This window comes from Bos javanicus, chromosome X (assembly GCF_032452875.1).
Source record: "Bos javanicus breed banteng chromosome X, ARS-OSU_banteng_1.0, whole genome shotgun sequence".
Lineage (NCBI taxonomy): Eukaryota > Metazoa > Chordata > Mammalia > Artiodactyla > Bovidae > Bos > Bos javanicus.
In genome coordinates, this window is record NC_083897.1 from 109,793,764 (window position 1) to 109,819,954 (window position 26,191).

General features: G+C 44.6%; 1 protein-coding gene and 1 pseudogene across 2 annotated transcripts; one reads left to right on the forward strand and one right to left on the reverse strand.

Annotated features, from left to right (window-relative positions):
- Positions 1-2,780: 2,780 nt before the first annotated feature.
- Positions 2,781-3,896, forward strand: LOC133242865 (protein farnesyltransferase/geranylgeranyltransferase type-1 subunit alpha-like; annotated as a pseudogene).
- A 6,283-nt stretch (positions 3,897-10,179) lies between these two features.
- On the reverse strand, positions 10,180-24,395 carry LOC133243500 (melanoma-associated antigen B16-like). 2 transcript variants are annotated; one of them, XM_061410463.1, is made up of 3 exons: positions 24,297-24,395; positions 11,695-12,014; positions 10,180-11,343 (listed from the first exon to the last, which is right to left on the reverse strand). In XM_061410463.1, the coding sequence occupies exons 2-3, from the start codon at positions 11,981-11,983 to the stop codon at positions 10,898-10,900; spliced, it is 735 nt and encodes a 244-aa protein (XP_061266447.1). In that variant the 5' UTR covers positions 11,984-12,014; positions 24,297-24,395; the 3' UTR covers positions 10,180-10,897. The 2 variants fall into 2 exon arrangements, with proteins under 2 accessions (XP_061266447.1, XP_061266446.1); XM_061410462.1 differs by having other exon boundaries at positions 10,180-12,014.
- Positions 24,396-26,191: the final 1,796 nt, after the last annotated feature.

The window sequence follows — 26,191 nt, forward strand, 5'->3', positions numbered from 1 at the left end:
TTTCCCAGTATCAGGGTCTTTTCAAATGAGTCAGCTCTTCGCATCAGGGGCCAAAGTACTGGAGTTTGATCTTTAGCATCATTCCTTCCAAAGAAATCCCAGGGCTGATCTCCTTCAGAATGGACTGGCTGGATCTCCTTGCAGTCCAAGGGACTCTCAAGAATCTTCTCCAACACCACATTTCAAAAGCATCTATTTTTCAGTGCTCAGCTTTCTTTATAGTACAACTCTCACATCCATATATGATTACTGGAAAAACCATAGCTTTGACTAGATGGACCTCTGTTGGCAAATTAATGTCTCTGCTTTTTAATATGCTGTCTAGGTCGGCCATAGCTTTTCTTTCAAGGAGTAAGCATCTTTTAATTTCATGGCTGAAGTCACCATCTGCAGTGATTTTGGAGCTCAAAAAAATAGTCCCTCAGTTTCCATTATTTCTCCATCTATTTGCCAGGAAGTGATGGGACCAGATGCCATGATCTTAATTTTCTGAATGTTGAGTTTTAAGCCATCTTTTTCACTCTCCTCTTTCACTTTCATCAAGAGGCTCTTTAGTTCTTCTTCGCTTTCTGCCATAAGGGTGGTGTCATCTGCATATCTGAGGTTATTCATATTTCTTCCAGCAATCATGATTCCAGCTTGTGCTTCATCCAACTTGGCATTTTACATGATGTACTCTGCATATAAGTTAAGTAAGCAGAGTGAGAATATACAGCTTTGACATACTCCTTTCCTGATTTGGAACCAGTCTGTTGTTCCATGTCCAGTTCTAACTGTTGCTTCCTGATCTGCATATGGATTTCTCAGGAGGCAGGTCAGGTAGTCTGGTATTCCCATCTCTTTCAGAATTTTCCATAGTTTGCTGTAATCAACACAGTCAAAGGCTTTGGCATAGTCAATAAAGCAGAAGTAGATGTTTTTCTGGAACTCTCTTGCTTTTTTGATGATCCAGTGGATGTTGGCAATTTGATCTCTGGTTCCTCTGCCTTTTCTAAATCCAGCTTGAACATCTGGAAGTTCATGGTTCATGCACTGTTGAAGCAGGGCTTGGAGAATTTTGAGCATTACTTTGTTAGTGTGTGAGAAGAGTGTAATTCTGTGGTAGTTTGAACATTCTTTGGCATTGCCTTTCTTTGGGATTGGAATGAAAACTGACCTTTTCCAGTCCTGTGGCCACTGCCAAGTTTTCCAAATTTGCTGGCATATTGAGTGAAGTACTTTCACAACATCATCTTTTAGAATTTGAAATAGCTCACCTGCAATTCCATCACCTCCACTAGCTCTGTTCGTAGTGATGCTTCCTAAGGCCCACTTGACTTAGCATTCCAGGATTTCCTGCTCTATGTGAGTGATCACACCATCCTGGTTATCTGGGTCATGAAGATCTTTTTTGTATTCTTGCTACCTCTTCTCAATATCTTCTGCTTCTGTTAGGTCCATACCATTTCTGTCCTTTATTGTGTCCATCTTTACATGAAATGTTCCCTTGGTATCTCTAATTTTCTTGAAGAGATCTCTAGTCTTCCCCATTCTATTCTTTTCCTCTATTAAACTAAAAAGCATCTGCAGAGAGAAGGAAACCATCAACAAAATGAAAAGGAAACCTACTAAACGGTAGAAGATATTTGCAAATAATATGTCTGATATGGAGTTACTATCCAAGATTGAGAAAAAACTCACACAACTCAACATCCAAGTAAAAGATGTGCAGTGGACCCAAATAGACATTTTTCCAAAGAAGACATGCAGATTGCTAATAGGTACATGAAAAAATGCTCAATATTGCTGTTCATCAGAGAAATGCAACTAAAAACCACAATAAGAAACCACCTCCCATCTGTCAGAATGGCTATCATCAAAAAGACAATAAACAACAAATCTTGCTGAGTATGTGAAAAAAAGGAAAACTTCAGACATTTGTTGGAATTGTAAATTGGTACAACCACTATGGGAAAAAGCATGAAGATTTCCCCCAAAATTGAAAATAGAACTATTGTATCATTCAACAATTTCACTTCTGGTTATCTACCCGAAGAAAACACAACCAGTAATTCTAAAAGATACAGTCACATCAATGTTTACTGCAGCATTATCTACAATAGCCAAGATATGGGAGCAACCTAAGTGCTCGTTAATTGACAAATAGATAAAAATGAAGTGGCATACACAAGAGAATATTATTCAATCATTAAAAAATGAAATCTTGCCATTTAGGACAACATGGATGGATCTAAAGAGTATTATGCTAAATGAAATTGTGAGACAGAGAAAGATAAATATAGGATTCCATTTATACATGTAACCTAAAAAAACAAAATAAAAAGAGTCATAAATACAGAGAACAAAAGGGTAGTTGCCAAAATGGAGGTGGTGGGGTGTTAGGCAAAATAAATGAAGAGGATTAAGAGATACAAACTCCCAGTTATAAAATAAGTAAGCCCTGGTGATGTATTATATAGCATAAGGAATTTGGTCCACACTATTACAGTAACTTTTTATGGGACGAGAGTTACTAGACTTACTGCGGTGATCATTTTACAATGCATGTAAAGGTTGAATCAGTATATAGTTAACCTGAAACGAATATTACATCATACATCAATAGAAAATAAATTTTAAAAAGCTTTCTTACAGGAAAGTGTAAATTAGGTAAAATTGCAATTTCACAACATCTGGCATTAAGTCAAATATTACCAGGACTGGGGAGAAGGAAGAATATAATATTAAGAGAAAATTAATCCATCAAAACTGACCTGGATTCCGCTCGGGGCAGAGCAGAGATGGCGTCTGCCCACGGGGTCAAGGAGGCCGCGCAGGGTGGGGAGCCGGGTCAGCCGGAGCTGCCGCCGCCCCAGCCACATCCTCCGCCTCCCAGCCGATGCAGGAAAAGGCGGCGGCGCCCACTATGGACGATGGGTTTCTGAATCTGGACTCACCCACCTATGTCCTGTACAGGGACAGGGCAGAATGGGCTGATATAGATCCAGTGCCGTAGAATGATGGCCCTAATCCAGTGGTCCAGATCATTTATAGTGAGAAATTTCAGGGCATCTATGATTATTTCCGGGCTGTCCTGCAGCACGACGAGAGAAGGGAATGGACTTTTAAATTAACCAGAGATGCTACTGAGTTAAATTCAGCCAATTACACAGTGTGGTATTTCTGGAGAGTTCTCTTAAAGTCACTCCAGAAGGAACTACATGAGGAAATGAACTACATCTTGGCAGTAATTGAGAAGCAGCCCCAAAACTGTCAAGTTTGGAATTGTAGGTGAGTGCTGGTGGAATGGCTGAGAGACCCATCACAGGAGCTTGAATTTATTGCTGATATTCTTACTCAGGATGCAAAGAATTACCACGCCTGGCAACACCAGACAGTGGGTTATTCAGGAATTTAAACTTTTGGATAATGAGCTGCCGTATGTAGACCAACTTCTCAAAGAGCACATGAGAAATAACTCTGTCTGCAACCAAAGATATTTTGTAATTTTTAACACTGTGGGCTACAATGATCATACTATATTGGAGAGAGAAGTCCAGTACACTTTGGAAATGATCAACCTAGTCCCACATAATGAAAGTGTGTGGAATTATTTGAAAAGGATTTTGCAGGATCGTGGTCTTTCCAAATACCCCAATCTGTTAAATCAACTACTTGACTTACAACCAAGTCACAGCTCCCCCTACCTAATTGCATTTCTCGTGGATATCTAAGAAGACATGCTAGAAAACCAATGTGACAACAAGGAGGACATTCTTAATAAAGCATTAGAGTTATGTGAAATCCTAGCTAAAGAAAAGGACATTGTAAGAAAGGAATACTGGAAATGCATTGGAAGATCCCTTCAAAGCAAACACAGCACAGAAAGTGACCCACCTACAAATGTATACCAATAACACCGGATCTTCACGAACTTGATAGGATGCTTTTATTTTTTGAGACTCTAATGAAGGAGTTAAAAACTAGAGCGATCATTTCTTTTGCCTGTGGTGTAAAACACACAGCACACAGGTCTGCTTTTTAACATGAACTAAGTATGTGCTCCTTGGGTGCTGCTGCTATTCAGACTAGTTACAAGTAACTTCATTTTTTTTTTTTTTTTAGCACAGAATTTGGGGGAGGAAGAGGAAGCAAAAAGTCCCATAAAGGAACTTTTGTAGTCTTATCAACATTTACTCTAACCGCTTAGCATCAACTCCTCCCTAAATGATTTGCATGTCAGGATGTGCAGTGTTAATATTTGCAGGTATGTAAAGGATATAAGCAATCTCAAAAACGACAGAATGATCTCTGTTCGTTTCCAAGGCAAACCATTCAATATCACGGTAATCCAAGCCTATGCCCCAACCAGTAATGCTGAAGAGGCTGAGGTTGAATGGTTCTATGAAGACCTACAAGACCTTTTAGAACTAACACCCCAAAACGATGTCCTTTTCATTATAGGGGACTGGAATGCAAAAGTAGGAAGTCAAGAAACACCTGGAGTAACAGGCAAATTCGGCCTTGGAGTATGGAATGAAGCAGGGCAAAGGCTAACAGAGTTTTGCCAAGAGAACACACTGATCACAGCAAACACCCTCTTCCAACAACACAAGAGAAGACTCTACACATGGACATCACCAGATGGTCAACACCAAAACTGATTATTTCGGTGCAGCCAAAATATATATTATAACCAATATATAATAAATATATATAATACAATCAATATAATTATATTATAATCAATATAATATTGATGATATTCTTTGTAGCCAAAGATGGAGAAGCTCTATAAAGTCAACAAAAACAAGACCGGGAGCTGACTGTGGCTCAGATCATGAACACCTTATTGCCAAATTCAGACTTAAATTGAAGAAAGTAAGAAAAATCACTAGACCATTCAGATATGACCTAAATAAAATCCCTTAAGATTATACAGTTGAAGTGAGAAATAGATTTAAGGGACTAGATCTGATAGGCAGAGTGCCTGATTAACTATGGACAGAGGCTCGTGACATTGTACAGGAGACAGGAATCAAGACAATCCCCATGGAAAAGAAATGCAAAAAAGCAAAATGGCTGTCTGGGGAGGCCTTACAAATAGCTGTGAAAAGAAGAGAAGTGAAAAGCAAAGGAGAAAAGGAAAGATATAAGCATCTGAATGCAGAGTTCCAAAGAATAGCAAGAAGAGAAAAGAAAGCCTTCGTCAGTGATCAATGCAAAGAAATAGAGGAAAACAACAGAATGGGAAAGACTAGAGATCTCTTCAAGAAAATTAGAGATACCAAGGGAACATTTCATGCAAAGATGGGCTCAATAAAGGACAGAAATGGTATGGACCTAACAGAAGCAGAAGATATTAAGAAGAGGTGGCAAGAATACACAGAAGAACTTTACAAAAAAGAGCTTCATGACCCAGATAATGGTGTGATCACTCACCTACAGCCAGACATCCTGGAATGTGAAGTGAAGTGGGCCTTAGAAAGCATCACTACGAACAAAGCTAGTGGAGGTGATGGAATTCCAGTTGAGCTATTTCAAATCCTGAAGATGATGCTGTCAAAGTGCTGCACTCAATATGCCAGCAAATTGGGAAAACTCAGCAGTGGCCACAGGACTGGAAAAGGTCAGTTTTCATTCCAATCCCAAAGAAAGGCAATGCCAAAGAATGTTCAAACTACCACACAATTGCACTCATCTCACACACTAGTAAAGTAATGCTCAAAATTCTCCAAGCCAGGCTTCAGCAGTACGTGAACCATGAACTTCCAGATATTCAAGCTGGTTTTAGAAAAGGCAGAGGAACCAGAGATCAAATTGCCAACATCTGCTGGATCATGGAAAAAGCAAGAGAGTTCCAAAAAACATCTATTTCTGCTTTATTGACTATACCAAAGCCTTTGACTGTGTGGACCACAATAAACTGTGGAAAATTTTGAAAGAGATAGGAATACCAGACCACCTGATATGCCTCTTGAGAAACCTATATGCAGGTCAGGAATCAACAGTTAGAACTGGACATGGAACAACAGACTGGTTCCAAATAGGAAAAGGAGTACGTCAAGGCTGTATATTGTCACCCTGCTTATTTAACTTATATGCAGAGTACATCATGAGAAATGCTGGGCTGGAAGAAGCACAAGCTGGAATCAAAATTGTGGGAAGAAATATCAATAATCTCAGATATGCAGATGACACCACCCTTATGGCAGAAAGTGAAGAGGAACTAAAAAGCCTCATGATGAAAGTGAAAGAGGAGAGTGAAAAAGTTGGCTTAAAGCTCAACATTCAGAAAACTAAGATCATGGCATCTGGTCCCATCACTTCATGGCAGATAGTTGGGGAAACAATGGAAATGGTGTCATACTTTATTTTTGGGGGCTCCAAAATCACTGCAGATGGTGATTTCAGCCATGAAATTAAAAGACACTTACTCTTTAGAAGGAAAGTTATGACCAACCTAGATAGCATATTGAAAAGCAGAGACATAACTTTGCCAACAAAGGTCCATCTAGTCAAGGCTATGGTTTTTCCAGTGGTCTTGTATGGATGTGAGAGCTGGACTGTGAAGAAAGCTGAGCGCCAAAGAATTGATGCTTTTGAACTGTGGTGTTGGAGAAGACTCCTGAGAGTCCCTTGGACTGCAAGGAGATCCAACCAGTCCATCCTAAAGGAGATCAGTCCTGGGTGTTGATTGGAGGGACTGATGCTGAAGCTGAAACTCCAATACTTTGGCCACCTCATGCGAAGAGTTGACTCATTGGAAAAGACTCTGATGCTGGGAGGGATTGGGGGCAGGAGGAGAAGGGGACGACAGAGGATGAGATGGCTGGATGGCATCACCGACTCAATGGACATGAGTTTGCATGAACTCTGGGAGTTGGTGATGGACAGGGAGGGGTGGTGTGCTGTGATTCATGGGGTCACAAAGAGTTGGACATGACTGAGTGACTGAACTGAACTGAACTGAAAGGATATAAGTAACTTACCTTCCGGTTCAGAAAGCAGGGAATGCAGTTGTTACATTAGAGCTGCTCTGACACACTTGCCATCTTGCTCTCACTGTAACCAACTAATGCCAAAAGAATGGTTTTGTAATAAAATTATAGATGTATTCTAAAGCAAACAGAAAAACTGACCTGGAAATGATATGGGTGATAGAATGAGTAGAGAAGAACAACAGAGCAGTCATTATAACTGTATTTCATTTGTTCTGTTGAATTTTGCCCTGTTTGTTCCACTGGAAACAGGTATAGCTTACAGGGGAGCTGAAAAACTGGCCAGCAGGTCAGTTTTCAGTTTGGACAACAAAGTGCACTGGAGAAGACTCAGGGGATAGACACTATTGCAGAGAGAACAGGAGCTGATAAAATGCTAGCCTCTGGGCAGAGTGGGCTCTCAAGGAACCCCCTGAGGGGCTGAGATAGAAGACCTTAGGTAGATGAAGCGCACATACAATCCTCAAATTGTGTTTCTTGTTTCAATCTTTATTCTTTAAATTTGCTCTAAGTTCCTGGCTACTACATTCTTCTTTCTTTATCCTGAGAGGCACTAAGGGGTAGTGAAAAGAGAGGTAAGAGGCAGGTCTGCCTCAGGCTGGGGAGAGTAGAGTCGAGTCGGCTCTGGATGAATTCAGATAAGAGGTCTAGTGGCAGCTCTGTCACAGACTAGACATATGAAATCAGAAAAAATCACAGGCTCTTTAAGCCTGAGAATCTTCATATGTGAATTTGGTTTTATAAGACTTTTGTAATGTGTATGAAGTATACAAAACACACGGCACAGTGCCTGGCATATCATAGGGCTTTGATGAATGAGAGTTATTGCTGTGACTAAGTTGTCTCAAATCCTAACCCCCCACCTGTCTTTGTGCATGTGTGTGTATGAGTGTGCATTGTCTAGGTATAGGCTTTCTCAGAAAACATAAAGTGCTATGGGATATAGTATGTCAAATCAGACCAAATCAGACAATGGGACTGTCTTCCCAGCTAGATATAACTAAAATTTCCTAGAATTGTGTCAAGGATGAACCTCTTCCATCTCTCCCAGTCACCATTTGTAGGGCTTCATAATATATTAGTCCTTCCTTCTCTGTGTGTTACTTACAGTAGATGACTGAAACCATATATATATTTCTTCCCATTCATGCCCATAATAGAGTTCAACTCACAAACCAGGCACAAACCCGCCAGCATCACTAATATTATACTTTGGGCTACTAAATAAAATAAGGGTTATTTGAACACGAGCACTGTGAAACTTCAGTAGTCAATGTGATAACAGAGTCTAGGAGTCTACTAAGTGACTAAAAGGAGTAATATGCTGCACAAAGGGAATCCTGTCCCAGGAGGGATGGAACAGGACAGAAAGAGATTTAATCACAATACTCAGAACTGCAAGCAATTTAAATTTTGTGCATCATGTATTTCTGAAATTTTTCATTTATATTTTAATATTTAGGACCACAGTTGACTGTGGGTAAGTGAAATATTAAAAAGCACAACCAGAGGCCTTCCCTGGTGATCCAGTGGCTAAGACTCCGTGATCCCAGGGCATACAGAAGATCTGGGTCCGATCCCTGGTCAGGAAATTAAATTGTGCATGCTGCAGTTAAGAGTTCACATGTTGCAATTAAAGATCCCATATGCCACAATCAAAAGATCCCACATACCACAACTAAGATCTGGCACAAATAAATAAAATTTAAAAAACAACCAGGATAAGGGGCACGACAATATTTCACCCTCAAAATTCCACTTTGGTATACTGGTTATTTTGAATTGAAGGTACTTGAGAAATAGTTGGCTCTCCTTTGTCCCCCTGAAAGCAGGAGATAAATCTCCAATACGAAATGTACTCTCCCTGTATCAGGAGGGTAGAAGACACCTGTATCAGTAGAGACAGAGAACTGAGAGCCAAAAAGACTGTCTAAACAAACATTGTTACTACTTGGCCATTTACTACACTTAGTCCAAAGCCTTTGTCATGTCAATGCTTCACAAATTTGTCTAAAAGCTTCCTGCTCGAGTTACTTCTTTGAGTCTCATTTTTTGTGGTGCTCCCATATATACAAAATTAATCTGTTTTCCTCCTATTAATCTCTCCTTTTATTACAAGGAAGTTTCAGCCAAGAACTTAAAAGGGGACAGGGAAAATTATTTTTTTCTCCTCTATACCTCCCATGCAACCCTTCCCCCACTTTAACATTAATTTCAACCTGACCAAAACTTTAGCTCTCAAATCCCTTGGCAAATTACACTGAAGACAGCTTGATTAAATTGTCCTTTGAATGGAGTGAGTGCTGGCTCTCCTAGGTGATGGCCAACTGTTAGCCCTGTGGCTTCTGTGTCTAATCTCAAGGGAGTATCTATTTCTCAGAAACTCCTTAGAGGTCACATATACAAAAGAAACAAACAAACAAAAAAAAGTTTGTGCATGAGTTCAGATGCACTGGGACAAGAACGATGGTCACATTCTGTTCCTGCTCCAAGTGAGAACTTCTCTCTGGTTTACCTGAGATCAAAAAGTAACAGCTAAAAGCACTTTATCTCTTGACATTGTCGTTTTAACACTTGAAACACATCATCTTGAGGGTTTTGTTCCTGCTCATGATGCCATCAGCCTCATCTGACCCACCATTCAGTTTCATGTAAAATTAATTACCACAGAAGGACTTAAAAGTTTTTTCCCCCGTCCTTCAATATTATTTTTTATATATTTTTTAGAATTATACTCTATTATTTTTAAACTTTTTAGGAAAATTGTATTTCAATTGAAAAAAAATTCTATACAATTTTAAAGGTTACTTTCCATTTTCAGTTATTACAAAGTATTGGCTGTATTCCCTATGTTGTACAATGCATCTTTGATCCTATCTTACAGCCAACACTTTGTGTCGCCTAATTCTCCACCCCTAATTGCTCCCCCCCCCACACACACACACAGGTAACTGGGCTTCCCCAGTGGCTCAGCAATAAAAAAAATCCATCTTCCACACAGGAGAAGTAGGTTCAATCCTTGGGTCAGGAAGATTCCCTGGAGAAAGAAACTGCAACCCACTCCAGTATTCTTGCCTGGGAAATTCCATGGACAGAGTTAGCCTGGCGGGCTACTTTTCATAGGGTTGCAAAAGGGTCAGACACAAATTAGCAACTAGATAAGAACATTTCATACACATTCTTGAAAGAACGAGGCAAATTCATTGTACTTATCATTTAATTTTATAAAATAAGCATTGAAAAGACAAGAGAACTAAGATTTCAGTCACATTTTTTTCTTTGGAGTGCATCTAAAAGTCGGTTTCTTTCACATTTGCAAGGAAATGTCTATAGCAGTGGGCTTCCCTGGTGGCTCAGCAGATAAAGAATCTTCCTGAAATGCAGGAGATGCAGACTTGTGCTTGATCTCTGGTCTGGAAGATCCCCTGGAGGAGGGCACAGCAACCCATTCCAGTAATCTTATCTGGAGAATCCCATGGACAAAGGAGCCTAGTGGGCTACAGCCCATAGGGTCGCAAACAGTCAGACACAAATGAAGTGACTTAGCACATACACATGCACGCCTACAGCAGTATCATGTTATCTTGTTTCAGATGACAAAACAAAATGGATGGATTCACAATTTCTAAAACAACAGAGCTCTTACAATTATATATTATAACATGAAATGCAACATCAATAATCACTCATAAAGTTTTGAAAGCAATTAAACCTATATTAAAATAATCATTTAAATAATGTATATATGAAAAAGAATAAATTTTCATGTTACACATACAAAATAGGAACACACGGTCATATATACTGTTCTACTTTCAGCCCCACCTCAAATCTAAATTCTATGAACACTAACTGCCTCTTTGAACAATGCATGAAGAAACTATCCCTAGTTGAGGAAGAAGCTGCTAGTCTCAACACTAGAACTTGGAGTGGCGGAGACCCTTGGCTGAAATTCTGGCCTGAGCTTTCTCTTTTTCATCTTGCAAAGCCTCCTCATACTGAGATGGGAAAGAACTTGGGTCAGTCCCATGAACCTTGGCGATGAACTTCAAGACCTTCATCTTGGTGGTTTCGGCATGAGCTCTGGGGCCCCACAGGAACTCAGACTGCGCAGGATCAGCGCTGGCCACCTGTCGGAACTCTAGGTATCCTTCCCTCACGAAATCTTCGGTGATGAGCTGCTTGGGCTCCCCAAAGATGAAGTGCTTCTTCCCAGGATATAGCCCGGTCACATTCAGAACTTCCCAAACTTCTTCTTCGGTGGCACAGTTGCCCTTCATGAAGATCACACCCAGGATAAGTATCAGGATGCCGACCTTGGGCACGCCTGCTTCACCGTGCATCATACCATCATAGGTGAGACCTGATGTAATGAAAATGCCATAGCAGTGGTTGGTGGGATCCACTTCCTTCAGATCAAGGCCAAAGAGCATCTCTATGCGCTCAGAGGCTCTCAGGAGGATCTCAGGGAAGTGGACTTCACAATCGTTATTGACAACCTGGAGCATATCTGCTTTTGTTACTGGCTCTTTCATTCGATACTTGAGCAGCAGGAAATTCACCAACACAGCTATTTTACTATCTAGGGCATCCATAGGCACATTCATGAAATCTGGCACAGCCTCTGAAGTGCCTGACACAGCCTCTGAGGAGCCTTGCACAGCCTCTGAGGTGCCTGGCACAGCCTCTGAGGTGCCTGGACTATTCTCCTCACCTTGATTCATGGAGACCTCATTTGATTTGCTGGATGCAGAGGCTGTGATGCCAATGGAAGATGCAGAGAAACTCTGAGGACCCTCAGGAGTACTGGGTTTATCACCACCAGGAGCCTCCTTCGAATTTCCAGGCATTTGAGGATGGGGGAGGAGATGGGTCTCCTCCAGAGCCCTGGAGAGCTGTGCAACCTCCAGGTTCTGGGACTGAGTGGAGGCTTGACGGGATTGATGCTGTGCACGTCGTGAACTCTGAAAACGCTTAGACAGTTTGATTCTTACGGGCGGCATTTGGCAGCAGTGGGCAATGGGAAATCACCACCTAAGGGAAAGAAGGCAGATATGAGTGGCCTCAGCTGGTATACTCAACTGTGCTGGCTCAGATAAAAGTTGCCTTCAGTGGATTTTGCTAACAGTGCTTTAGGGTCTCACAGGTCTCCTGGTGCTGTGTCCCTCATGAAGGAGGAATCTTAATGTTCCTCAGGGACCAGGCAGTCAACCCAGGCTAAAAATTCTCAGGGATCACATAGGCAGGTGTATTATGTCTCTGTAGCACCATTACCCTTCTGAAAAGGGTGGTTCCATTGGTTCTCACTCAGTTTCATTACCTTGGTCTGTGCCAGGATCTCTTCTCCCATGCTTAAATATGAGGCTATTCTCCTAAGACCAACTAATGTCACATCCCCTAAAATGACTGAGGAGGATGTGCTGAGGTACCTTCTCCAGAATCTCTGTGATTTCCCAGGGATGACAACAAAGTTAAAATTGTAGATGCTATCTCTGTTGGTGTTGTGGTCCCCCTAGTTTCACTTGGTATGTTACTTTGAATCTACATAAGTCTGGGGATCTCTACTTGCTGCCATAACACTGCCACTCAGAACAAAGCCCTGACCTACTGAGATCTAATTGGGGTAATTAGAGGACACAGCCCCTTGACATCTTTTCCCATAGACTCTCAGCACTGACAACAGTGCAGGGCTGAACTCTTTGTTATCCCTCTTCTACTGGGATCAGTGTTCCCTCAGTATTCAGTGTCTTTGTCTTGACTACTGGCAGGGCCTCAGACTTGATCACTCTGCAAACTGGTGCCAATCTGTCTGCATACAAGAGTTCCCTATCTTTCAGAGTCAGCTCAGGAAGAACTGAGGAAGTACACTTTCTAACTACCTCTACTAGGTCTTCCTTAGGCCAATAATAAGAACTAGACAATGTGGAGCTCCCTCTTTTCTTGGGTGGATTGACTCCTCAGACCTTATTCTTCATCCTTACTGTGACAGACCCTGGCCTCCTTCCTTTGCTGACTTCATATGATATAGGACATAGACCAAGGACATCAGCTGTCTGTAACATCCAAGAAGGAAGAAAGCAGGGAAGTTGTCCTGAGATCTTTGACCAGGTTCCCTAAGCTGATAAAGTTCTGGGGCTCTTTGACAACCCTATGTTCTGGGCTGGATTCCATTGTGTCTTTCTCTATGTCTCCACACAGACTATTGTACTGCCTCCTGATTTGTGCCACCTCCTTCAGACCATGACTGCCACCTCCCTAGAAGTGAGCTGATGAGACTTCCGGCTAGCCTTGTCTAGGACATCCCAGGGAATGAGTACAAAGTCACAACAGGTATATGAGAGTGTCCCATCTATGTTCGAGTAGATAGTCAGCTCTTTGCTTAAAAAAATGCCTTTACTTTGAATTTTGACAGTGTATGAGAATCCTTCCCTCTGATGACCAGAAGTTGTTCCTCACACTAGAGAGTCATGCCCCTGCAACCTCTGAGGAAGTATTAAGAGGATCTGACATGCAGAGTTCCCAAACATGAGACGAATACAGCTTTGTTGAGATCGTAAGTTTCTAGAGTTGATATCCCCATAAGCCTCAATTAGGATACTTTCCTTGACTTATAACAAGTAGTGGGATCCCACATTATGTTCACAAACCAATCTTCATAACCCTGAATTCACTAAGCAGTAAATGTGGCGATGTTTCAGTCTGATAGCTTTGCATGGGGCCTTGCAAAGCTGACAGCAGATCTAAAATGACTTTGGCTCCTATCTTCTGGGACGGGAAATTCTCTCAGTCCTTTCTCGGGGGCTTTACTTTGGCAACTAGTAAAGGCACCCCACTCCAGTACTCTTGCCTGGAAAATCCCATGGACGGAGGAGCCTGGAAAGCTGTAGTCCACGGGGTCGCTGAGGGTTGGACACGACTGAGCGACTTCACTTTCACTTTTCACTTTTACGCATTGGAGAAGGAAATGGCAACCCACTCCAGTGTTCTTGCCTGGAGAATCCCAGGGACGGGGAAGCCTGATGGGCTGCCATCTATGGGGTCGCACAGAGTCGGACATGACTGAAGTGACTTAGCTTAGCAGCAGAGCTTTAGTCATCACCTTTTGATACCAAAGGCCATCCCTGCCCACCCCCTCAAAAAGCGAGATCTATTCACTGAGACAACTGAGAAATAAAGGATGGGGAATCCTACACAATCACCATAGCAGGCTTACCAGTGTTGACAGTATGGTTAAGATAATCTGGACCCCTCTGTTCTGGGGCTGGCAGCCCTCTCAAACCTCATTTAGGGACCTTACCTTGGTCTTAACAGGCCTTGGGACTCATCTTTTGCTCACTTCATGTGCTAAGCCCTGTATATCCCAACACTCTCCTCACTGAAAGCCCAAGAAGGAAGAGGAGCAGCATATCATCCTGTCTGCTTCCCTGGACTGATGGTTAAGAGTGTATCCTTGTTGCCACCCTTCTTCTACCCCATCCTAGGGTAACTTAGGCTCTCGGTCCTAAATCTGTGTCTTAAGTTTCTGGAACTCCTTCTACTCTGTCCTTTGTAATCCCAAGGACCCCACTCAGATAAACATAAATCACTTCCCTGAGCCCTCAGAAGACTAAAGTAGAATGTAGGAATTCCGACCACTCTTTCCTCAGGCTTACAAGGGCTAAATGCAGAGGCAGAGTGAAGTTCATGGAGATCACACCTGCACTGGAATGGTGTGCCCTGTATAAGACTTATACAGGGCACACTGTATAAGACTCCTCTTCTGATCTGATGCCCATTCTTTCATGACTTCCAAAGAGGAAGCAAGGGAATATTTCCTCTGGATATCCCTGTCCACAACTTCCTAGGGTGACAATATCTGTGGACACTGTGGGATCACATGTATCTGGAAGTGAATGTTTCCTCACTGATAACTCTGGGCTCTTACTGTGTATACTTTAAGCACTTGGGAATCCTCCTTCTGATAACCAACTTAGCTTTTTTAGACCAAGGCTCACAAATTCCTAAAACTAAAAATGATGAAATTATCTGATACATGGTCAACCTTTCTACTTCAACCTTTCTAGAGATCTCACATGCTTAGCCACAGGGGAATAGACGAGCTTGATGTTAGTGGGCTGTTCTGGAATTGTTGCTGCTGTTCAGTCACTCAGTTGTGTCCAACTCTTTGTGACCCCCATGAACTACAGCATGCCAAGCTACCCTCTCCTTCACTATTTCCCACAGTTTGCTCAAACTCATGTCCCTTGAGTCAGTGATGCCATCCAACCATCTCATCCTCTGCATACCCCTTCTCCCCCCGCCCTCAATCTTTCCCAGTGTCAGGGTCTTTCCCAAGGAGATGGCTCTTCACATTAGGTGGTCAAAGTATTGCACTTCAGCTTCAGCATCAGTCCTTCCAACAGGGTTGATTTCCTTTAGGACTGGCTGGTTTGATCTCCTTGGGCAGTCCAAAGGACTCTCAAGAGTTTTCCCCAGCACCACAGTTCTAAAGCATCAATTCTTCAGCACTCAGCCTTCTTTATGGTACAACTCTCATATCTCTACATGACTACTGGGAAAACCATAGCTTTGATTATATGTGTGCTTCAAAATCACTGTGGACAGTGACTGCAGCCATGAAATTAAAAGATGCTTGCTCCTTGGAAGGAAAGCTGTAACAAACCTAGATAGCATATTAAAAAGCAGAGACATCAGTTTGCTGACAAAGGTCCATATAGTCAAGAGTTATGCCTTTTCCAGTATTCATGTACAGACGTGAAAAATGGACCACAAAGAAGGCTGAGAGCTGAAGAATTGATGCTTTTGAAGTGCAGTGCTGGAGATGACTCTTGAGAGTCCCTTGGACTGCAAGGTGATCAAGCCAGTCAATCCTAAAAAAAAGTCAACCCTGAATATTCATTGGAAGGACTGATGCTGAAGCTGAAGTGCAATACTTTGACCACCTGATGCAAAGAGCAGACTCCTTGGAAAAGACCCTGATGCTAGGAAAGATTGATGGCAGGGAGACAATGGGGCTAGAGGGGACAAAATGGTTGGACAGCATCACTGACTCAAGGGACATGAGTTTGAGCAAAGTGTAGGAGATAGTAAGAGGACCAGGAAGTCTAGCGTGCTGCAGTCCATGGTGTCACACAGAGTCAGACACAACTTAGAGACTGAACAGCAACAATAAATTCAGAATAAATCTTTACCTTCCTGAGACTCAGAGAAGCAAAGGAAGGATGGCCTCTGCCTGTTTCACTCCCTGGATCTCTCAGGGCTGTGGAGCCCCCTCTGCCATTACTTGGTTAGTCCCACAATCCTCCCATGCATTCCTCAGACTGAATCCAGGTAGGTAATGTGTCCAGTGCCATGTGCTGCCTAAGGTCCCCAAGTTCAAATAAGGCCCCATCTGTGTGAGACCCCAGAAATGCAAGTGAGAAAAACCTCATGACAGGACATGGAGAGCTGACAAGAAGGGTAGATGCTGTGCACATCCTCCCTCCTGGGGTCAGAGGATTCCTAAGAATTTATTTGGGGTCCTCATCGGGATTCCTGCAGGACATATTAGCTGCACAATGAGAGGTTTAATGGTATTGACCGGTGTTATGGATGAAGATTATGAAGGGGAAATGCATGTTATGGTAAATGTTGTGAAAATGGGAAATGTATACTTACAAAAGGGGAACATTTTGCACAATTATTACTTTTGCCATATGTTAAACCAATGAAGGCATCTGATAAAGTTCTGCAGGGAGGCTTTGGCAGTACCAACCTTACTGCTGCACTATCCACCTTATTAAAGGAACATCAGAAACCCATGCTTACTTTACGCATACGGGGAAAGAATTTCACAGGCATGTTAGATACTGGAGCTAACATTTCAATCATTAGAGCTGCAGAATGGCCCCTCGATTGGGGTAAAATTACGGTTCCTTCTAGACTATTAGGAGTGGGTGAAACTGATGCCAAACAAACTTTTGTCAATGCATCCTATTTACAAGTGTATGGCCCTGATCAAATTGTAGCTTATCTTAAACCATATATTACTTATATCCCTATCAATTTATGGGGACGAGATTTTCTTGAACAAACGAAAGCCACAATTTCTTTAAATGAACCTTTTTAATGGGGGCCATTGAGTTAACACCGCTGCCCCTTGATTGGGAATCTGATACCCCAGTATGGACACCTCAATGGCCCCTAACTAAAGAAAAATTGGCAACTCTTATGCAATTAGTTAATGAACAATTACAAAAAGCTCGTATAGAACCTTCATTTTCCCCATGGAATTCCCTGTTTTTGTATTAAAAAAGAAATCAGGAAAATGGCAAATGTTGATAGATTCAAGAAATGTTAACAATACCATGTTACCTATGGGGCCCTTACAACCCGGATTGCCCTCCCCTTCTATGGTACCAAAAGGATGGTCTATAGTTATTATTGACTTACAAGACTGTTTTTTTACTATACCTTTGCACCCTAAAGATAGAAAACATTTTGCCTTTGCAGTTCCTTCTATAAATCACATGGCTCCTGTTAAAAGATTTCAATGGAAGGTGCTACCTCAGGGAATGATGAACTCCCCTACCATTTGCCAATATCTCATATCTGTTTTATTATAATCCATTAGAGATAAACATCCTACTGTGTTTATAATTCATTACATGGATGATATACTTCTATGAAATCTGAACACTGTTTACAACAGTTATATTATGAAGTTACTACTACTCTTCAAAATCATGGCCTGCTTGTAGCACCAGATAAAATTCATTGGAAAGCACCCTTTAATTATCTAGGACATGTTCTGGAAGAATCTAAAATCAAACCTCAAAAAACTCAAACTTCTGTGCAATCTCTACGCACACTGAATGATTTTCAAAAATTGCTAGGAGATATTAATTGGCTACGGCCATCTGTTGGCATCCCCACCTATGCCTTACAAAATCTATTTAAAATTTTAGAGGGATCCCCTGACCCTAATAGCCCTAGGCAGCTAACAAAAGAGGCCAAAGAAGAACTGGCCTTAATGGAGAAACACATTCAATAATCTTTTTCAACTCGGCTAGATTATGATCATCCAGTTTCTTTATATATATTCCCCACTGAACATTCGCCCACTGCAATTATAGCTCAACATAGCCCAATAGAATGGGTATATTTACACACTAAACAGTCTAAAAAAATTGCATCATATATTGAGAAAATAGGGCACTTAATTGTGTCAGGAAGAAGCCATGTACAAACTTTGACTGGATTTGATCCATATGCAATACACGTTCCCTTGACAAAAAAGGAATTGCAAATTGCCTTACAATATAACTTGACCATGCAAATGGCATTAAGTGATTTTCAAAATGTTATCTCATTTCATTTGCTGAAAGGAAAATTATGGGACTTTCTACAATGTACTAAATTCATTGTAACTAATATCATTGCATCCCAGCCTATTACCAATGCACCCACCTATTTCATTGATGGCAACAAGAAAGGCATAGCAGGGATTGTTGGCCTTGATATCAAAGAGAAATTACCCACTACCTATTCTTCAATACAAAGAGTTGAATTGTATGCTTAATATGCTCTTTTGTCACTTCAACCATTATCCTTCAACATATATACTGATTCCAATTATCTTGCTTCCCTTTTTCCTGATTTTGTTACCGCCTTTTTATACAACCTAGATGAAGAATTGTATACTCTCTTTTCACAAACCCAAGCTTTAATTTGCTCACGTACCGAACTCTTCTTTATTGCACATATACATGCTCATTCAGGTTTACCTGGCCCTCTGGTCACAAAAAATGATGCTATTGACAAGCTCATAGCTCCCATTTTTACATCTACCAATGACGAACATGCTAATCTTCATACCGATGCTAACAGATTGCACTCTAAATACCATATTCCTCTCAATGAAGCACGGCATATTATTAAAACCTATGATGTCTGCACCCCTCTGCACTTACGCACTACGATTTCAGGAATTAATCCGTGGGGGCAACAACCTAATTCCCTTTGTCAATCTGATTTCACTCACTGCTCCTTAGGAAAATTTCTTTTGTCTCAGTTGATACATTTTTAGGCTTTATCTGGGCAGTACCTATCTCTTCAGAATGGAACCTAACACACATTACAGGAATACCCTATAATCCTCAAGATCAAACCATTATTGAAAGAGCCCACTGCACCCTAAAAACTCATTTATTAAAACAGAAAGGAGAAATATAGAAGAAGAGATATACTTCTTATCCCATGAACCCTTAATTACTATTATCTTTAACTCTTTATTCCCTGAATTTTTTAAACTTAAAAATAATTCTGACACTCGTGCAGATAGACATTTTACAGAAGACAAAAACAGTAAATTAGAAATCAATACACCAATATGGTATAAGCAATTTAATCAGTGGCTGCCAAGAATCTTACGACTCCTAGCCAAGGGTTATGGTCTTGTCGTTGCAGATGGAGAGGAAATCTGGGTTCCCCTTCACTACGTCCGTTACCGAGAGGGACCCCAAGACGGGACTCCCTCGGGAAGTGACGAAGTTGACGCGAAGGGTCTCATCAATGACCCTGGAGGAGCCAATGAGGAAACGCCATCATCTGAATCCTTACCCGACATGGGCTCAAGTGAAAAACATGACTCATCAGGCTGAGCAGACACTGAAGAACAAGAGGAATATCATAACTGCTCCTGGTTTAATACATCAAGCATTGGAGGCTTTCATAAATCTAAGATAAGTTTCTGGACTGATAAGGACATATTGCAGAATTGGTATAACGGGGGCTTATCACCCCCATGACCCAGGATTGTGGTCCCCATTGTGGGGCCAGAGCAATGGCACATTTGGAAAAATTCCAGCAGCTTTAGGGCACTTCACTAATGTTTATGGGACTATGGGTGTGCTTCATCCTTCTGATTATACCTTCCTATATAATAGTACTGGCTATATTCAATCACGTGTTCACCTTCCATACTTGTTTATTGTAGGGCATTTTGATATTGACTTATCAGCCAGGATTGTCAATTGTACTGCATGTGCATTGTATACCTGCCTAATCACACCATTTCCTATCACAATGCTACCATTGCGCTAGTTAAACAACGATCTGAGTTATGGCTTCCCATAAACTTAACTGAGCCTTGGACTGATTCTGTATTTCTTTCTGTATTGTTGAAAACTAGGCTTAGGCGATCTAAGCGCATCATTGAGTGGATTATTGCAGGCATCTTAAGCCTTATCTCCATTGTGACTATAGAACTTTGTCTGGTATGGCTTTACATAATTCTATACAAAATCATGATTTTATCACTGCTTGGCACAAGGACTCTCATGATCTGTGGACTCGACAAGCTCAAATAGATCAGCAATTACAAACACGAATTAATGAGTTACAAACTGTGGTTATCTATTTAAGAGATCAAATGCAACAACTGACTTTCCAAACACACGTACATTGTCATTGGAATTTTACTTCTTTTTGTCTGACTAACATGCCCTATAATACCACTGAATATCCTTGAGATAAAGTTAAGGCACATTTGCAGGATCTCACAGATAACTCAAGTTTAGACATCAATTTGTTGAAACAAGTTGCTAATTTTCAAGTTAGGGTACCTAGGGAATTGTATAGCACTCAATTCTATGATATTTTAACCAAAACCCTATCATCTCTAGACCCTAGAGCTTGGCTTTCAGGAAGCAATATTTTTATATATGTATTAATCACCCTGCTCTTTTTGTCATTGCTTATAGGATACAGAAGTCTCTACTCAAGACTCCATGCCTCCCACAATGGAGTCCAACTAGCAGCCAACGTGCTTAATTTAAAAACAAAAGGAGGATATGTTGGGAAGGCTAGTACAAAATATCCGTAAAAGGAGAAAGTCCTTGGGAAAATGGCAAAGGGCCAGAAGTACCCGGCTTTGTGCTGCAGACAGAAAAACATCTCCTGCCTTTGGTTATGCTCGGCGCCAAGATTTAATAATAAATAGGGATGTTACTTGAGAAAACGGGTTGTGGGATAAGCCCATGAGTCACTTAGAGCGTGCTGTCCTTGAAATGTTTTTACTGATTATGTGTTAACCCCGTATGCGCTCTGCTGGCCATATACTTTAAGCTCTTTGTTCCTGCTTCTATAAAAAAGCTTGACTGCAGAAATAAACTTGTCAGTCCTTGCAAGAGACTGTCTGAGTGTCATTCTTTCAGGTTCGTCGTTTCCAAGTCCCGGGGAGAAAATCCCCAATAGTGCAGTGGCCTGAGACGCCTTCCTGTGGTGCCATGACATCGTCTACCCCAGACTAACGCTTCCACTCCCTCAGACTCCAAGGGCTGAGCAAAGCAGCAGCACTTTTTCCCCTACTAGTGAGGGATGGGGGTAGAGTGGTATTGGCGGGTGGGGTGTTGGGGGTCATGGTGGGCATGTGAGGGTGGGGTGGTACGAATGAGGTGTGCGGGTGGGGTGTTGGGGGTGGGGGGGAGGTGTCGGGGTGGGGTAGGGCGGGTGGGGTGTCGTGGTGGGGGTGGGGTGTCGAGGTGGGGGTAGGGTGGGTGCGGTGTTGGGGTGGGGGTAGGGCAGGTGGGGTGTGGGATGTCGTGGTGGGGGTAGGGCGGGTGGGGTGTCGGGGTGGGGGTAGGGCAGGTGGGGTGTGGGATGTTGGGGTGGGGGTAGGGCGGATGGGGTGTGGGGGTGGGGTGTTGGGGTGGGGGTAGGGCGGGTGGGGTGTAGGGTGTGGTGGGGTGTCAAGGTGGGGGTAGGGTGGGTGGGGCATCGGGGGTGGGGGTGGGGTGTCAGGGTAGGGGTAGGGTGGGTGGGGTGTGGGGGTGGAGAATGGGTGTCGGGATGGGGGTAGGGCGGGTGGGGTGTCGGGTGCGGGTGGGGTGTCGGGGTGGGGGTGGGGCGAGTGGGGTGTCAGGGTGGGGTAGGGCAGATGGGGTGTCGGGGTTGGGGATGGGGTGTTGAGGTGGAGGTAGGGAGGGTGGAGTGTCGGGTGTGGCGGGGTGTCGGGGTGGGGGTATGGTGGGGTGGGGTGTTGGGTGTGGCTGGGTGGGGGTATGGTGGGTGGGGCATCAGGGGTGGGGGTGGGGTGTCGAGGTGGGGGTAGGGCGGGTGGGGTTTGGGGGTTGGGGTTGGGTGTCGGGATAGGAGTAGGGCGGGTGGGGTGTAGGATGTCGGGGTGGGGGTAGGGCGAGTGGGGTGTCGGGGTGGGGGTAGGGCTGGTAGGGTGTAGGGTGTGGCAGGGTGTCGGAGTGGGGGTAGGGCAGGTGGGGTGTGGGTGTGGGGGTGGGGTGTCAGGGTAGGGGTAGGCCGGGTGGGGTGTGGAGATGGGGTGTCAGGGTAGGGGTAGGGTGGGTGAGGTGTGGGGGTGGGTGTTGGGTGTTGGGATGGGGGTAGGGTGGGTGGGGTGTCGGGGTGGGGGTAGGGCAGGTGGGGTGTGGGATGTCGGGGTGGGGGTAGGGCGAGTGGGGAGTCGGGGTGGGGGTAGGGCAGATGGGGTCTCGGGGTTGGGGATGGGGTGTTGAGGTGGAGGTAGGGCGGGTGGGGTGTCGCGTGTGTCGGGGTGTCGGGGTGGGGGTAGGGCGGGGTGGGGTGTTGGGTGTGGTGGGGTGGGGGTAGGGCGGGTGGGGTGGGGGTAGGGCGGGTGGGGCATCGGGGGTGGGGGTGGGGTGTCGGGTGGAGGTAGGGTGGGTAGGGTTTTCAGGGGTGGTGGTGGGGTGTTGAAGTGGGGGTGGCATATGGGGGTGGGGTGTCTGGTGGAGGTAGGGCGGGTGGGGTGTCAGGGTGGAGATAGGGCGGCTGGGGCGTCAGGGGTGGGGGTGGGGTTCGAGGTGGGGGTAGGGCAGGTGGGGTGTTGGGGGTGGCGGGGTTTCGGTGGGGGTAGTGCGGGTGGGGCATCGGGGGTTCGGGTGGGGGTAGGGCGGGTGGGGTGTGGGGGTGGGGTGTCAGGTGGAGGTAGGGCAGGTGGGGTGTCGGGGTGGGGGTAGGGCGGCTGGGGCGTCAGGTGTGGGGGTGGGGTTCGGCAGGTGGGGTGTCGGGATGTCAGGGTGGGGGTGCGGGTAGTGCGGGTGGGGCGTCTGGGGTGGAGGTGGGGGTAGGGCGGGTGGGGTGTGGGGGTGGGGTGTCAGATGGAGGTAGGGCGGGTGGCGCGTCGCGGGTGGGGGTAGGGCGGGTGGGGCGTCGCGGGTGGGGGTAGGGCGGGTGGGGCGTCGCGGGTGGGGGTGGGGTTCGAGGTGGGCGTAGGGTGGATGGGGTTTCGGGGGTGGGGGTGGGGTTCGACGTGGGGGTAGGACGGGTGGCGGGTCGGGGGTGGCGGGGTGTTGGGTGTGGCGGGGTGTCGGGGTGGGGGTGGGGTGGTGGGGTAGGGCAGGTGGGGCCTCGGGGGTGGGGGTGGGGGTATGGCGGGTGGTGTGTGGGGGTGGGCTGCCGGGTTGAGGTAGGGCGCATAGGGTTTCGGGGGTGGGGGTGGGGTTCGAGGTGGGCGTAGAGTGGATGGGGTTTCGGGGGTGGGGGTGGGGTTCGACGTGGGGGTAGGACGGGTGGCGGGTCGGGGGTGGCGGGGTGTTGGGTGTGGCGGGGTGTCGGGGTGGGGGTGGGGTGGTGGGGTAGGGCAGGTGGGGCCTCGGGGGTGGGGGTGGGGGTATGGCGGGTGGTGTGTGGGGGTGGGCTGCCGGGTTGAGGTAGGGCGCGTAGGGTTTCGGGGGTGGGGGTGGGGTTCGAGGTGGGCGTAGAGTGGATGGGGTTTTGGGGGTGGGGGTGGGGTTCGACGTGGGGGTAGGACGGGTGGTGGGTCGGGGGTGGCGGGGTGTTGGGTGTGGCGGGGTGTCGGGGTGGGGGTGGGGTGGTGGGGTAGGGCAGGTGGGGCCTCGGGTGGGGGTGGGGGTATGGCGGGTGGTGTGTGGGGGTGGGCTGCCGGGTTGAGGTAGGGCGCATAGGGTTTCGGGGGTGGGGGTGGGGTTCGAGGTGGGGGTAGGGCAGGTGGGGTGTCGGGGGTGGCAGGGTGTCAGGGTGGGGGTAGGGCGGGTGAAGTGGTTAGAGGCTCCCTGGGCCGATTGCCCTGACGAGAATCATTGAGTCACTGCTATTCTGTGGGGCCGGGTCACCTCTAAACTTACTAAGGGGAGTTTGCTTTTGGACCTGTACGTCGGGGACTCTGAGCCCCGCACCTAAAAGACACCACCTCAGACGGCCAAACAGAAAGCGCGTGATAGGTCAGCCAGGAACCTGCCTGCACAGGAACCTTACCAGGGTTCTGTTGGTGTTCTCATTAGGTGGGCGCCCTCCGTTCTGGGACGGGGGGGGGGTCCCCTTGGTACTCATTTAGAGGCTTACCTGACAGTTAATGGCACCTGTGCTTCCACTGCGGGACTTCGCGCTTCCGATCCAAGCTCTCACAGCCTTGTGGTTCCAACGGAAAACCAGGGGGCATGACATCCGGTGACCTCAGCCTATAGCTTCCGGGGTCACCCAGCAAGCTGGGTGGGCGTTGTGCGCATGCGCTCAGTTTCAGAGTACGTGGCTGCTGGTGTTGCTCCAAGTTTTTACAAAAGCTTTTGCCAGGCTGTGGGAACTTTGAAATCTTTTAATATTGAGTAGTCAAAAATGTCTATCATCATTTTATTCTGAAAGTGAACGTCACTCAGTGGTGTCGGACTGTTTGTGACCCCATGGAATATTCAGTCCCTGAAATTCTCCAGACCAGAATACTGGAGTAGGTAGATTTTTCCTTCTCCAGGGGATCTTCCCAACCCAGGGATCGAACCCAGGTCTCCCACATTGCAGGCGGATTCTTTACCAGCTGAGCCACAAGGGAAGCCCAAGAATATTAGAGTGGGTGAAGTTAAGTGAAGTCGCTCAGTTGTGTCCGACTCTTTGCGACCCCATGGACTGTAGCCTACCAGGCTCCGCTGTCCATGGGATTTTTCAGGCAATAGTACTGGAGTGGATTGCCATTTCCTTCTCCAGGGGATCTTTCCGACCCAGGGATCGAACCTGGGTCTCCCGGATTATAGACAGACGCTTAACTGAGCCACCAGCCTACTCTTTAACGAAGATTCTATATAGGAAAGTAATGTGAAACACAGCTACCAAAGAGATAAGCATCAGAAAACAAAAACAATGCTAATATAATTAAACATCAATAGAGCACGTAGGAGGTAAATTTACTAATGAAAAACTGTTAAAGCAATAAAATGGTTTTAAACAAAATTTCTAGGTATAAGACAAATATATAAAAATGCACCTTTTTCTGTAGCAAAAAACAGTATTAAGGTGAATTCAAATAAAAATAACTTTTAAACTATAATGATAAATACCTCATTCCTAAAAATAAGTATAAGAACTCCATAGAAAAATGATACAGATATTTCTTGAAATTGCTTACATCCTAACTAAATGGAGAAATATTATATGCATTTCTATGGAAGATTCAATATTATAAGCATGTTATTTAGTGTTAGTCACTCAGTTGTGTCCAACTCTTTGTGACCCCATGGACTGTAGAATTGTCTAGGCAAGAATACTAGAGTAGGTAGCCATTCCCTTCTCCAGGGGATTTTCCCAACCCAGGGATCAAACCCAGGTCTCCTGCGTTGCAGGCAGGTTCTTTACCATCTGAGCCACCAGATAAGCATAAACATATTCATCTTCCCCAAATTTAATCTACTAGTAACTATAATGTCTCTTTCTCAATGAAGCCACATAATTTGTGTGTGAACGTTTATGTATGTGTGTATGTGTGCAAACCTTGACAAAGTAATTCTAAAATTTAAATTGACTTGCAAAAGTCTATGAATAGCCAATATACTCTTGAAAAAAAAGATATGATATTAAGAATTGTGAAAACATCACAGTAATGAGAGTTTGTGGTATAGATATAGGCATGTTCCAAAACAGACTCATTGTACATAACCTGGTTTATTGAAAGTTAGCTACTATTGAGAAGCGGGGGGAAAGAATAGTGTTTAATAAAAAATTACAACACAATAGTTTGATATCCACATTAAACACAAAATGTGACGTTTAGAAATAAAACTGTCCCTCACACAACACAGATTTCATTTGCAAATGGATTAACACAAATTCCAATTCCAAGTGGATTAGAAACTTAACTTTTTAATATTTTAGAGTTTATGGAATAAGCGCTGCTGCTGCTAAGTCGCTTCAGTCATGTCCGACTCTGTACAACCCCATAGATGGCAGCCCACCAGGCTCCCCGTCCCTGGGAT